Source organism: Salmo trutta, chromosome 21 (assembly GCF_901001165.1).
Source record: "Salmo trutta chromosome 21, fSalTru1.1, whole genome shotgun sequence".
Lineage (NCBI taxonomy): Eukaryota > Metazoa > Chordata > Actinopteri > Salmoniformes > Salmonidae > Salmo > Salmo trutta.
In genome coordinates this window covers 19,121,006-19,134,610 of record NC_042977.1, presented here as the reverse complement: position 1 = coordinate 19,134,610, position 13,605 = coordinate 19,121,006, and the positions used below count along the sequence as shown (strand labels likewise).

Below are 13,605 nucleotides of genomic sequence, written 5' to 3'. Positions count from 1 at the left end.
TTCTATTTAAAGTCATGTTCTCAAATTATTTTGGGAACGTTAAGCAAACTTTCAACAAAAAAAAACACAAGAAAACTTTAGTAATGTTCAGAGAACATTCTAAGAATGTTACTTAAAAACATACATTCCGTTCTCAGAACTTGAAGAAAACGTTCCATAAAAACCACAATATTTTTTTTCCAAGAACATTCTACGAATGTTATTTAAAAACATGTATATTCAGTCCTCAGCATCAAGGAAACTCTCTCTATCCCCTATCTTGTTAAATGTGTTCAGGTGGGTTGGTTGCAACCAGTAATTGGCCACACCTGATCTTAATGAGTGCTTGTTTCCTTTGAAATGGGTTCTGTTTGAATAGACAAAAATTAACAGCATTGTATGCTTAAAAAAACATTGCATGCTAGCTCCATCCTCAAAGTGCAGTGGACTAATTGCATGGATAGAGAACATAAGATCATAGGTTTGAATCTCACTGATTCCGTGTCACAATAAAAAAGAAATGCGCTTGCATGATTGATGCCTATGGAAATGAATTTCCATGTGTCCTATCTGTGCTTGGAGTTAAAAAAAAGTGAACCCAAAATTAGCTAGCAGAGTTATTAAAAGTCTTATTGAAACATTCAGTAAAAGTTTTAAGGACTTTATTCAAAAAACATTCTCAGAGCGTTAATAAAACCTCTCAGGAAAACGTTCAAGGAACCAGAGTAAAACGTTCTCAGAACCTCCCTGCAACCTAAAAATGAACATTCCCCCGAACAGGAAACGTTTTCATTTCTGTTCTCAGAATGTTTAAAAAACGTTCAGTTTTACCAGTAAGGAAGCATGTGGATTCGTTCCCACAACCAATGTGAAGTCAAAAACACAACTTCCCACAACTTTCAAAAAAACATATATGTTAGCTGGGGTGGATGTGTGTCTGTGTGTGTGTGTGTGTGTGTGTATGTGTGTGCGTGCGTACATGTGCAAGTGCGTCTGCGCGCGTGTGCGATAGAGAGAGAGAGTGATAAAAGAGGGGGGGAGCATTTGACACTCATGAAGTTATAAATAATGTCTTCACACAATTGTACTTTCTTTCGCTACAGACAACTTTACTGCACTCCAGGCGTCATACCCTGCTGGGTCGCATAGCTCCTTCTATTCTAATTAGTGCACTACTGTCTAAGTACTACAATAAATTCCTGTTTGTAAATCACTGTGCACAGCAAACAGTGTGAGTGTGTGTGTGTATGTTCGTGTGTGTGTGTGTTATTTCACAGGCAGAAAATGGTGTATGTGCAATGCTGTTATGAAATAGTCACAACATAATAAAGTAATACATTGGTGACTGGTGACTTACAGGGGGTAGCGTAGCCTTCACTAAAAGGCGCATCTTCATCCATCAACATGGTTGGACCATATAGCCTATACAGTTGATGACTGGAGGGCTGATCGTGGATCAGATTCTGTGAAAGCAAAAGCTCGAGGGCACCACAAGACTCAAGACACAACGCCTTGAACCCGTGAGGTCATCACAGAAAACAGTCGGCCAATCAAAATGCACCCTCAGCGCCCCTGGGATTCGCCTTTCTAAGCCAATCAGAAGCCTGGAAGGACTGAGGAGAAAGGAGAGCAACAACTTATAAAATGTTTCACTTCCACGCATCTTTTCAATTCAGATAAAGTGTCAACAACAACTCCAACTAAGCGGCCTTCAATTTCAACAGAGGCAAACATTGCTTTGTCAATATTTTCACACTCCACGTTGGATATCGACAAATGCACCATTCTCCAAGGATTTAACTTGTGTTTTTTCTTGCATGTTGTTATTTTGACGAAGCAACCCGTGGAGGCTGTCCTGTTGCTCCATCGAAGCCAACGTGTAGGCCTTTAAGCTATACGTTTTTGTGGATTCCAGAATATTTCAGAAGTTTACTGGTTGGTGTTGATTTGGCCGAGAGCAAGGCATCGTTGGCGGAGTTTTAGGAGACATGACAGCACTAGCGGGGGGCATACCGAGGATGATGCGCCCGAACCCACACCAAAACTACCCGCGGGGAGGCTATTCTCTGGAAGGTAGGCTATTGCAAATGGAACCAAGTGCATGTTTCTTGCGTATTGGAAGATTTTGTTTGTTTGTTAGTGATTCAATCAGAACGCAAGTGTTGATATTGTGTCAACTTTGAACAGCTGCAAAATTGTTGTTCATATATAAATCATTTTCTTAGTGTGGCCTTTTAACAGACAATTAACAGTAGGCCTACACATGAACTAACATTTTGACAAGTGAATCAAAGTTGATGTATTCCCTAAATGTGTAGGCTGCCTATTGGAAACTGTAAGTAGCCTACACTAGCCTACTAAGCCATAAACAGTTTGTAGCAATCCCTGGTTCAATTGAATTGAAATAGTAGCAGTTGATATCAAAACATCAACAATGCTCTTGTTATACATTTTATATTGATTTACATTGTGCACCATCAATTAAGTCTAACCTATGTAATAACAAGAACAATTAAACATTTTGCAAAAGACCGAGATGAAATGGTATGTTATTAACATATTTTCTTGCAACAGGTCTCTCTTGAAAAATATAGCCCCTTTCACTGAGATAGGATAAATCAACGTTAAATAAATAAACATAGGCCTGATTGTTTAGGCTTTTTTTTTTGCTGCTGTGGTTTACTTTTGTTGTTGAAGTTGTTGTTATTGAATGAAATGCGTTCCCTCCGTCCAGTCTCTACCCCGTTAGGCCAGGGCCGGGTGAACCAGCTCGGTGGGATGTTTATCAACGGCAGACCCCTGCCCAACCACATCCGCCACAAGATCGTGGAGATGGCCCACCACGGCATTCGACCCTGTGTCATCTCCCGCCAGCTCCGAGTCTCCCATGGATGCGTGTCTAAAATCTTGTGCCGGTACCAGGAGACAGGCTCCATCAGGCCCGGGTCCATCGGAGGCAGCAAACCCAAGGTGAGGGCCCTAGAACCGGACTGTATAGCAGCAATGTCTCTGTCAAGCCCAACTTAATGGGCTGCACCTCAACATGCCGCTAACAGGATACATGTAATTGGGGATGACAGGCTGTTAAAAAAGGATATATAATAATTAACAGTTTTGTATGGTATAATTTATTGTCATATGCTATTCATTATTCCGAATACATATTTAATTTATAAAACCTTATTTTATGCGCACTTTTAGCACCATATTAATACAGACTGTCAAAACATGGGTTTTGAAAACGATCAAGTAAAAGATAAAACTCAACAGAACTGTATAGCCTATTAGGCACGGTGTAGCCTAATTTATTTTAAAATAAAAAATATTAAATGTGCAATAGCAATCATGCCTAATGAAATTTTTCTGCATCCTTGCCACTTGAAGCAGACAACAACCCCAGATGTGGACAAGAAGATCGAGGAATACAAGAGAGACAACCCGGGCATGTTCAGCTGGGAAATCAGGGATAAATTACTCAAAGACGGGATCTGCGACAGAAACAACATCCCCTCAGGTATTTACATTTTTTTAACAAATAATTTATAACTTAACGATCTACAACCCCAAAATATATTGTAATTATCTTATCCAGAGCATAATGACCAAAATGTAAATGTACGCTACTTAACTAAAATTGTATAAGCCTACAATAGTATTATACGTTTGCATACGCCTAGTAAAAAGTGCAGGAGAGGATAGCCTATAGGTCTACTGAAGTCATAAATGCATTGCATTTATGCAACAAACGTAAACATTCTGAAAGTTTGAAAAAGTTTGCCAGATATAAGCAGAATATTGTGAAACATTATTGCGAGGTGAAAACCAATCAACAGGTGCTATGACAATATGGATGTTGGCACTTTCATCAATTCAAGCTGGATTTTTTACCAACAATTTATCATTTATCACTTATGTATTTACTTTCAAAGTGAGTTCAATCAGCCGTATCATGCGTTGTAAATTCGGGGGAGTTGGAGGAGAAGATGAGGAGGACGATGATGAAATCCAGAAGAGGGAATTGGAAGAGAACGAAAGACGAGCGAAACACAGCATCGACGGCATCCTCGGGGATAGATGTGAGTAATGATTTTAATCAAAAGCAGTGCAAAGCTTTGGCGATGTGGAGTAGGCCCAGGACTGTAGGCCACGGTTTCCTTGTTGGACAAGGTCTGCGATTTTGGTTTAGAGAATTCATTTTATTTCAGAAGTATGGAATGATTCTTTTCCTCTCAATTTTCTATATTTGGTTGTGATAAAATATGTGTTGAGATGTTGTTTAGAAGTTGTTAAAAGTCGGTTCATTCGTTGGCCTCTTGAGACAGTTGAAAATTGGGAGAAATGGGGAATATGAAAAATGTGTTGTCTCTTGAAGATGCTGAATTAGCAGATAACCTGCATATTACACTAAATTCAGATGGGTACGGACTACATAATGTGCAGAGAAAAAAAAGCAGAAGTGAATTAAAATACCCATATAATTTGATAAATGGAAATATAATCATGGACCATTACTATTTAATTAAATACCTAAATCGTTTACTAAATTATTTTTCTGGACGCGTGACTCTGCGTTTAACATTTTGTGTCGTTGGTTTGTCAAGCGGAATGATTGCTGCGCAGATAAGAGATATATATTGAATTTAAAAAACGAATATTTAAGCATTTGAAAATAACAACTCTTTTGGTGGTTTTCTGCAATATAGGCCTAGCCTAACTTTATGAATATGGAATTTTGAGTTGCATGCCTGAGTTTAAACTAAACCGAAACTTTTGCAAAAGGCAAACGTTTCCATATGAAGTTGATCAAACATTTGCCCAACTGTTCCGTCCCCCATAAAAAAGACGGTTCCTCCGCACACAATCGGACACTTGAGGATGAACTTGCCGGACAAAGGCGCGAGAGTCTATTGAGACTCACACTTCGGTTTCAGGCGCACAAAGGCCTGCTATAGCAAGCGGCTCAGTGGTGTACAAAAAGACGCCAAAGCTTTTCAAAATGTGTAGAGAAAGGGAGAAAAAATGCGCTGACAAAAGGCTGGGAGAAGACATTATGGACCCGCAATGAGCGATGAATAATTCAGATAACACCAATGGGCAACTCCGGCCGGTTTTATAGACTGCGCGCCGAGAGAAAATGGCCGTTTTCAACGACAAAATGTTCATTTGGAGACTTTTTCAGCGTCAAGAGATGGGTTTGCTATTCAGACTCAGAGAGGAGACAGCATCCTATCTCTCCCTATGACCTGGATTTTTCCCAAACACCTGTTGCTTGGTGACCTGTTGGTTTTTCAGGAATGTAGGCTATACTTTCTGACTTTTTTAAACATACAACTTTAGAAATGTGAGCAAAGCCTATTCCAAGTTCATAACAAGGTTTGGGAAGGGACACGTTGCCTGTTTTACATGTGGTTGTTTTTTTTTGGGGGGGGGGATTAAATTCTTTTCACTTATAGCAAATACATATCTGAAGAACTCAACCATTTTTTTTATTTTTACACATTTTCCAAGCATCCTCAAATGATTAGGCCTTTCTTATCGCTCTTTTACTCGTGTGTTTAGACTCGTTGCGCAGGAGGCATGGTCTGCTTACTACTCCTTACTACTCCTTACATCAGTCATCGCAGTGTAAACCCTTTCTAGTAGATTAAACTCAAACCTTTTATTTCTTCCCACTTTCATCTAGGGACAAAGCCCGCCCAGTCCTCTTCGCCCGGGGCGCGCGCATTCATGCCATATGTATAGCCGCTTTCCTTCCCTTTTCCAGGCGAGGCATCGCGAATACAGATCAGGATAGGCAATTTACTTTGTTAACCTTTTCAAATGTATTCTCCCAGTTTGGTTAAGATTTTTCCTGCGGGGTTGGAACAAATTTGTAGGCTTGTATCTTTGTCCATCTCAATCTATAGCCCATTTATGGAAATGCAATAGTGCTCTTTTGATTATGATTGTGTTTCGATACCTGATATTTTCTCTGTTATTTTCTCTGTTATCTATTCGTGCTGATGATGCCTTGTTTAGATAGATTATACAGGCTTGCAAGATATTGGGAGATAGGCTTATGATTAGGATATAGATATTGTAAGTTAGGAACAGCCAGGCATGATAAAACGTTGCAACAAGTGTGCACAACAAGTGACGTTAAATTATTACGACCTATAGATGTATCACAGTATGATTTACAGCCTATTTATTTTAAAATATGCCAAACGTTTGAATGGACTTAACGTTGTTGTTTCTATGTGTTATTTCGATTCAAGAAATATAGCTGAGTGTTTTGGGAAGAATTCTTCTATGTATTTTCCCTTTAATTCAGTACCTCGACTCCTTGTTACATAGCCAGACTAATCATCTTCATCTTATCCACAATGGCAACATTAACTCATTAGCTCAGAGCAAACTCCAGTGTTGATAATGGCATATCTGAGATGTTGTTTACTCAAATTATATTCCAATTCAAACACAGTCCAATGATTACTTTCCCTTTTCCCTCAGTCTGCAATGGCCATATGTAATTCTCTTATCCTCTTGTGTGTGTCTGTGAAAGTAGTTGATCTTGTTGTTTTCTTTTCCCTTTAAAGCTCTTCATTAGAATGTGAAAAGGCTGTCTTGGGTATGGAGAGGGTGTCTTCTGGCCAAATATTGATTAAGTAGGTGTTTGTAGAGGCTATTGTTGCAGGAGAGAGAGGACTGTTCCTCTCTGCCTCTTTCTCCTCGGCCTCCATTGTTGGCTACCCTTAAGTGCAGAGATCAAAGCTGCTCTATTTTGATTTATTTGTCTGGGAAAAGTCCACTGTTGAGTTCAGTGGGATAAAGTAGCTATACTGGGACCAGGTAGCTACTACTAGATCTGCATGACATTACGGGGCACCTAGAGCATTCTGGGAAAAGGATGCCCCCAAGCAAATGGTAAATGTCGCGCTTTTAATCAGGAAATGAATCTAACGTTAAACGATTGCACTTCCTGTTTAAGAGGAATAGTTGAGTTCAGGGGAAGCAAAATGTTAAATGAATAAATTCGATTATTTATATATAATTAAGAATATTATGGTGATTGACCAATTATTTAACAGTAGTTAAAAAATAAATAACAGAAATTGGTGACATAGTAAATACTTTCTATTAGTATGAACACATTCATTTGGTTCAAAAATTGTCTGCAGAAAGTGCTCAACCTTGTCAATCTTGCATGAGCAAATTCCATAAAGGATACCGGCATGGAAGTGGCCTCCTAAACTGAATGAATGGTTTCATGTTAATTAATCAATAAATACTGGCACATTAACTGCCTCCTAATGAATGACACCACCTTCCTCTGTATATGACTATAACACCAACGGACACCCCTTTAGCCTCATTTAGCTAATTAAAATAACCAAAGTCATGAAAGAGGAGTAGCCTACTCTTGCAGATTCCATTTATGACAATGGGGGGGTTTGAGGGAGGGACGAGGGAGGGAGGGGGAGAAAAAAAGAAAAGCTCAGAAATACAAACAGTCAAAGGGATAACTTATCTTGAAAGGGAATCCCGCGGTGCCAAATTGAATAAGCCCAGTTCTTTCAAATCTGCCATGGTGAACGCAGTCAACATGTAATAATTGGTTTCATTGAGGCACATTCACAAAATCTGCTCCCATTCTCCTGGCTCCATTGTCCTGAGGCAGGCAAATAGCCAGGGGGACAGGAGGAATCAAGTGCTGACAAAACATGAAAGATTTAGCTGCTTTTGTCAAAGAAACTGAGTAGGACTTTGTTTGTGTAAATAAAGTGGGAAAACTGGCTCCCCACTACTTTGGCATGGACTGAGAGAGTTTGGAGAGAGAGGAGAGAGAGGATAGAGAGAGAGAGGGGGGGAGAGAAAGAGTAGAGGGAAAGAGAGAGAACAGAGAAACAGAAAAAAGTGAGAGCCATTTTTAAACGTGGCATGCATAGACCGTAATATGCAAACTCTGCAATCATTCGGTTGAAGCTAAATCTATAGGGAATCATATCAATGACCACTATGATTAGTGTATATACACAAACCCTATAAACCAATTAGAATGTTTCATAATGTCTTTTCTCCCAGGGCATTCAGAAATGTCAATAAACGCATGTCTCTCACCCAGACAGTGATAGCCGACCATGACAGGAACACACCAATACCCCCCTCAGACACAACAGCGGAAACCTTTCGGGAAGATAGACATTGATTTTCTATAACGTTGTATATTTGTCAGCGGTCCGTGCGTTTTTACGCTATCTTAGTGAAGCAGAGGGATTGAGAGATGGAGAGAGAGAGACTATCTCCAGTCATAACAAACAACAGTGCCTCATAGCGACCAGTGGAATGTTTTCTACCGACTACTTTCCATCTGTGCCTCCAGGCAGAGCAGTAGAGAAATCCAGGCACTGGGATAGAGAAGAGAAATAGCTGGGTCTTGACTCTGTGTGCGATCACTGGCTGTCTCCCTGCCTGGGTTATTACTACTTATATAAACCCAACTTAACTTGTCCAGTGGAACTGTATTGTTACAGTATGCCACACCAGAAATCCAAATTCACAATCCCTGGAATATAGCAACTCTTTCCAGGAGATGAATGTTGGATGGAGTGATCAGAATTCATTCAGGGCTGAGTTTTTATTAACACCAATAGATTCATAAATGATGTATCCCAGATCATTTGGTGTTTGGTGGCATCACAAGTAGTCAAACATAGAGGCAGTTTAGTGTCATACACATTTTTGATGAACTTATGTGTTTGGTCTTGACTTTTTCCACTTGGATGTTTCCTGGTGTTTTTTGGATCAAGTTAAAATGAAAGTTCACTTTTTCGAAGTTGTAGCTTATTTTTGACTTCGGTAGTGTGTTGTCGTTTGCTACGAACCATTTTATAAAATCGTAAGCTCAGCTATTAAGTAAGTGACGTCCTGATTCTCCTGTCTAGCATACTTAGAGAATGTACACTTTAGGGGTTTGGGGTCACTTAGAAAGGTCCTTGTTTTTGAACGAAAAGCAATTTTTTTGTCCATTAAAATAACATCAAATTGATCAGAAATACAGTTTAGACATTGTTAATGTTGTAAATGACTATTGTAGCTGGAAACGGCTGATTTGTAATGGAATATCTACATTGATGTACAGAGAGGCCCATTATCAGCAACCATCACCCCTGTGTTCCAATGACATGTTGTGTTAGCTAATCCAAGTTTATAATTTTAAAAGGCTAATTGATCATTAGAAAACCCTTTTGCAATTATGTTAGCACAGCTGAAAACTGTTGTTCTGATTAAAGAAGCAATAAAACTGGCCTTCTTTAGACTTGTTGAGTATCTGGAGCATCAGCATTTGTGGGTTCGATTACAGGCTCAAAATGGCCAGAAACAAATAACTTTCTTCTGAAACTCGTCAGTCTATTCTTGTTCTGAGAAATGAAGGCTATTCCTTGCAAGATATATGGACACCCCTTAAAATTAGTGGATTCAGTAATTTCAGCCACACCCGTTGCTGACAGGTGTATAAAATTAGCACACAGCCATGCAATTTCCATAGAGAAACATTGGCAATAGAATGGCTTTACTGAAGAGCTCAGTGACTTTCAACGTGGCACTGTCATAGGATGCCACCTTTCCAACAAGTCAGTTTGTCAAATTTCTGCCCTGCTGCAGCTCCCCCGGTCAACTGTAAGTGCTGTTAAGTGGAAACGTCTTGGAGCAACAATGTTTCAGCCGCGAAGTGGTAGGCCACACAAGCTCACAAAACAGGACCGCTGAGTGCTGAAGCTCATAGCACGTAAAAATCGTCTGTCCTCGGTTGCAACACTCACTACTGAGTTCCAAACTGCCTCTGGAAGCAACGTGAGCACAATTACTGTTCGTCGGGAGCTTCATGAAATGGAGTTCCATGGCAGAGCAGCCGCACCATGCCAAGCGTCGGCTGGAGTGTTGTAAAGCTTGCCGCCATTTGATTCTGGAGCAGTGGGAACGCATTCTTTGGAGTGATGAATCATGCTTCACCAACTGGCAGTACGACATACAAATCTGGATTTGGCAGATGCTAGGAGAATGCTACCTGCCCCAATGCACAGTGCCAACTGTAAAGTTTGGTGGAGGAGGAATAATGGTCTGGGGCTGTTCTTCATGGTTCGGGCTAAGCCTCTTAGTTCCAGTGAAGGGAAATCTTAATGCTACAGCATACAATGACATTCTAGACGATTCTGTGCTTCCAACTTTGTGGCAAAAGTTTGGGCTAGGCCCTTTCCTGTGTTCAGCATGACAATGCCCCTGTGCACAAAGTGAGGTCCATACAGAAATGCTTTGTCGAGATCAGTGTGGAACAACTTAACTGGCCTGCACTGACCTCAACCCCACCGAACATCTTTGGGATGAATTGGAACACCGACACTGAGTCAGGCCTTATCGCCCAACATCAGTGCCCGACCTCACTAATGCTCTTGTGGCTGAATGAAATCAAGTCCCCATAGCAATGTTCCAACATCTAGTGGAAAGCCTTCCCAGAAGAGTGGAGGCTGTTATAGCAGCAAAGGAGGGACCAACTCCATATTAATGCCCATGATTTTGGAATGAGATGTTCGACGAGCAGGTGTCCACATACTTTTGCTCATGTAGTGTATGTTAGCGGTGCATTCAAAAGCATCCCCCTCCCTATTCACTCCCTTATTTATCTCCTCTCACCCTGGCTATACACACCACATTTACTTCAGCCTATGTCAAAGCATCACTCTCAAGACTCTCTCTCAAGAAAATCCACACTGGTTTATCTGCAAGTGAATACAGGCTCTATGCTTCATTAAATCCTCTTTCTGTGCTGGCACCCGCATTGTGAGGGCTGTGATATTAATTCAAAGGACAATTAATGAATGCAGGCCAACTTTGAAGTGAGGGAGCGGGGTCCTGCCCTGGGCCTGCCTCTCGTCGCTGATGGACTCCCGTCACATTCTCCCCACTGTCCAGAGAGACAGTTTGAAGTGGCTGAAAGAGAAAGAGAGAAGAAGAGAGAAGAGAAGAGTGGCCAATAGAAGGTCAAGGAGAACGCTCTATTTCCTTGGAAGTATTAGCTAAGCAAAACTCTGTGATGGTGGAGGATAAAGGAGTTCGGAGAGAATGAGGTCGGGGGGGGGGGGGGGTTCTGGCAAAAAAGGTTTCGATACAATGAGATAGTTAATTGAGTAAAGCCAGACAGCGTTGTCAATCACTTAACTTGGTTTAGCCTTGCTTCTTTATTATTTTTTAAGAGCGGTTTAGTTCGGCGCAGAATGGAATGGACACGGTAGAGTCATTTCGTTGCTCTTTTTAGCCGTGTTTTCTCACGGAAAAGAGCAAAAGAAAAAGGTCTGCTTTTGTTTTCGCGTCTTTGTGCATCTCGATTAGACGCGAACATTATCCAAGCACTATGAGATACGCCTAAAAAATGCAAAAAATATCAGAACGATAAAATAAAGAAACCAGGACAGACAGACTAACCAGTAAAAGGAGAAACAGAAAGAAAGACACATCACAGCCTAGAGAATGTGTTATGGAAAAGAAGAGAAACTGAGGAATGCCACGGTGGTTGAACTCTCTGGCCGTTCACTGCCTATGAAGTTTTTGTGGAGGGGTGATGTTGGCCTGTAAAGGGGTCAGCAGCCCACCTCCGCTCCTCTCCTGCCCCCCTCCCCTTTATGACAGTACATGGGGTGTAGTTTGGCAGGGTCAGAGGGCGACTTAGGGTCACTGCCTGTTAAAACTATCTCCTCATCAGGAAGAGAAGGTTAGAATAATGTTTAGTTCACCATGACAGCTAATGGACTCCCGTTCTATTTCTCTGGGCTATAGAACATATTACATAGACATCCAATATTATAGGAATCTTATGGTTTTTCTGATATTATTGCATGGATGTGTAAAGCTAAAGTGAATTGGAATGATGCTGGTGGTTGCTTGGTGTGAGATTATGAGAGCAGGCCCACAAGGCCCATTATGCACCTGGGGAGCGGGTGGCTTGGGCGGCTGGGCCGGGGTGGGTCGGTGGTGGGGGGGGAGAGAGCGTGTGACAGACTGGCCTGTTCATGTGGCCCTGCATGGGTGCTGTGCCACTGCTTTGTCCCTTCTCTGGGGGTGGCAATGCCACCGTGAAACTGTCACCTCACTCCACCCCACTGGAACTAAATAATAAGATGCCCCACACTGGGTCCACATAATGCCCTGCACAGGGCCGTTTGGGGCTTTTTGCCACTTCAGCTATATTAGAGAGTGATACATCTTTTTAACGTCATATCGCCGACTCTCTTTGTGTGTGATCTCCGCAGCCCGCTCTCCAAACGCGCTCTCTCTCTCTCTCTCTCTCTCTCGCCCTCCATCCCTGCTCCATCCCTCCTCCTTCGTCCCTTCCTCCCTCATTCCCAGGCAGCTGCAACAGACTCCTGGGGGCTCCTTAGCAAGTCAAGTGAGAGCCAGGCCCCACTCCCCTCTTCCTCACCATCCTCCCCTCTTTCTCCTCCTTTTCTCACCACACTGTTAACTCCAGCTGGGGCCATAAGCTGTCAGTTAACCATTATACCCTGTGTGCATCTGCTGGGTCTAGCCCTAGCTTTTCCCTGTCACGCCTCCATGGCGATGATGTACTGTTTTATTCAGTGAGTCGGCCATCCAGTCCTGCTCTCTGAAAGGGCCAGATCTACTTCCCTGTGCAAATAACTAGTTAATTTGTCTCTTCTGCCTTTTGTTTTGGGTGCAGGGGAACACATGTCAGCAGCTCAATTACCCTCTCTATTAAGAGCCCCTAGAGGAAGGGCCGCACGGCCCTACGACCAGCCCCGTCATAAACGGCCCCATATGGCCCTCTCTCTAAACCCTTTCTGTCTATTTAGACCTACTGTATCTCTCTTTGTCTGTTGCTTTCTGTCTCTTTCTGGATTCTCTCTCTCCTTTCTCCGGCTCAGTCCTTCTGGCTCTTTCTCTATCTCTTTTCTCTTTCTCCATCAGTCTCCTTCAATCTGCCTCTTTTTCTTCCTCTCTCCCTCTCTCCCTCTCTCCCTCTCTCCCTCTCTCCCTCTCTCCCTCTCTCCCTCTCTCTTTCTACGTCTTTATGCTGAGATTGCAAAATCAGAGAGTGTGTATTGTCGACTGTGTGTGTGTGTGTTTGTGTGTGTGTATTGGCGACTCTGTGTGCGGGTGTGTTTGCGTGTGTGTGCGTGTTTGTGTGTGTGTGTGTATTGGCGAGTCGTGACTCTCTGTGTGTGTATGTCAGCCACTATGTCTGTGTATTATGTGTCTCCTCGTGTTAACATCTCAGAGTAGGGTGGAGAGGGAGTGCTTGCCAGGGTGTGTCTTGGCCACTGGACTCTACACAGTCAACAAGACCAGTCAGTCCCTATTTGAGGTCTGGTCTGTGTGGAGGTTTTCCTCTACTGTTAAATACAGTTCTGCTAGAGGTGATTGTAATGGACAGCGACAGTCTGACGGTTCGCATCTCTGTGTATGTGCCATGCCTGTCTGCTTCCTGGATCCATGAACCATTTCGTTTAGTTAAGGTTTGTGTGTGTGCTTTTGGCAATGTCAGTCCTCTGTAAATCGGTGTGGGCGTGTGTCTGCATGTGTTAGCGCGGGTTTCTGTGTGAACAGCATATACATTTTTATACAACTTTTTTT

At 42.1% G+C, this 13,605-nt stretch overlaps 1 protein-coding gene across 4 annotated transcripts in view; it reads left to right on the top strand.

The window, feature by feature from the left end:
• Positions 1 to 1,553: 1,553 nt before the first annotated feature.
• The window catches only part of LOC115156864 (paired box protein Pax-3-like), a 34,165-nt gene continuing 22,113 nt past the window's right edge, over positions 1,554 to 13,605 (top strand). For 2 of the 4 annotated variants that reach the window (XM_029704647.1, XM_029704646.1), the window contains exons 1-4: positions 1,554 to 2,052; positions 2,714 to 2,949; positions 3,367 to 3,493; positions 3,909 to 4,055. In XM_029704647.1, the coding sequence (XP_029560507.1) occupies positions 1,968 to 2,052; positions 2,714 to 2,949; positions 3,367 to 3,493; positions 3,909 to 4,055 (595 nt within the window). In that variant the 5' untranslated portion in view covers positions 1,554 to 1,967. Of the gene's footprint in view, positions 2,053 to 2,713; positions 2,950 to 3,363; positions 3,494 to 3,908; positions 4,056 to 13,605 lie in introns of all 4 variants that reach the window. The other 2 variants (XM_029704645.1, XM_029704644.1) reach the window with 1 other exon arrangement.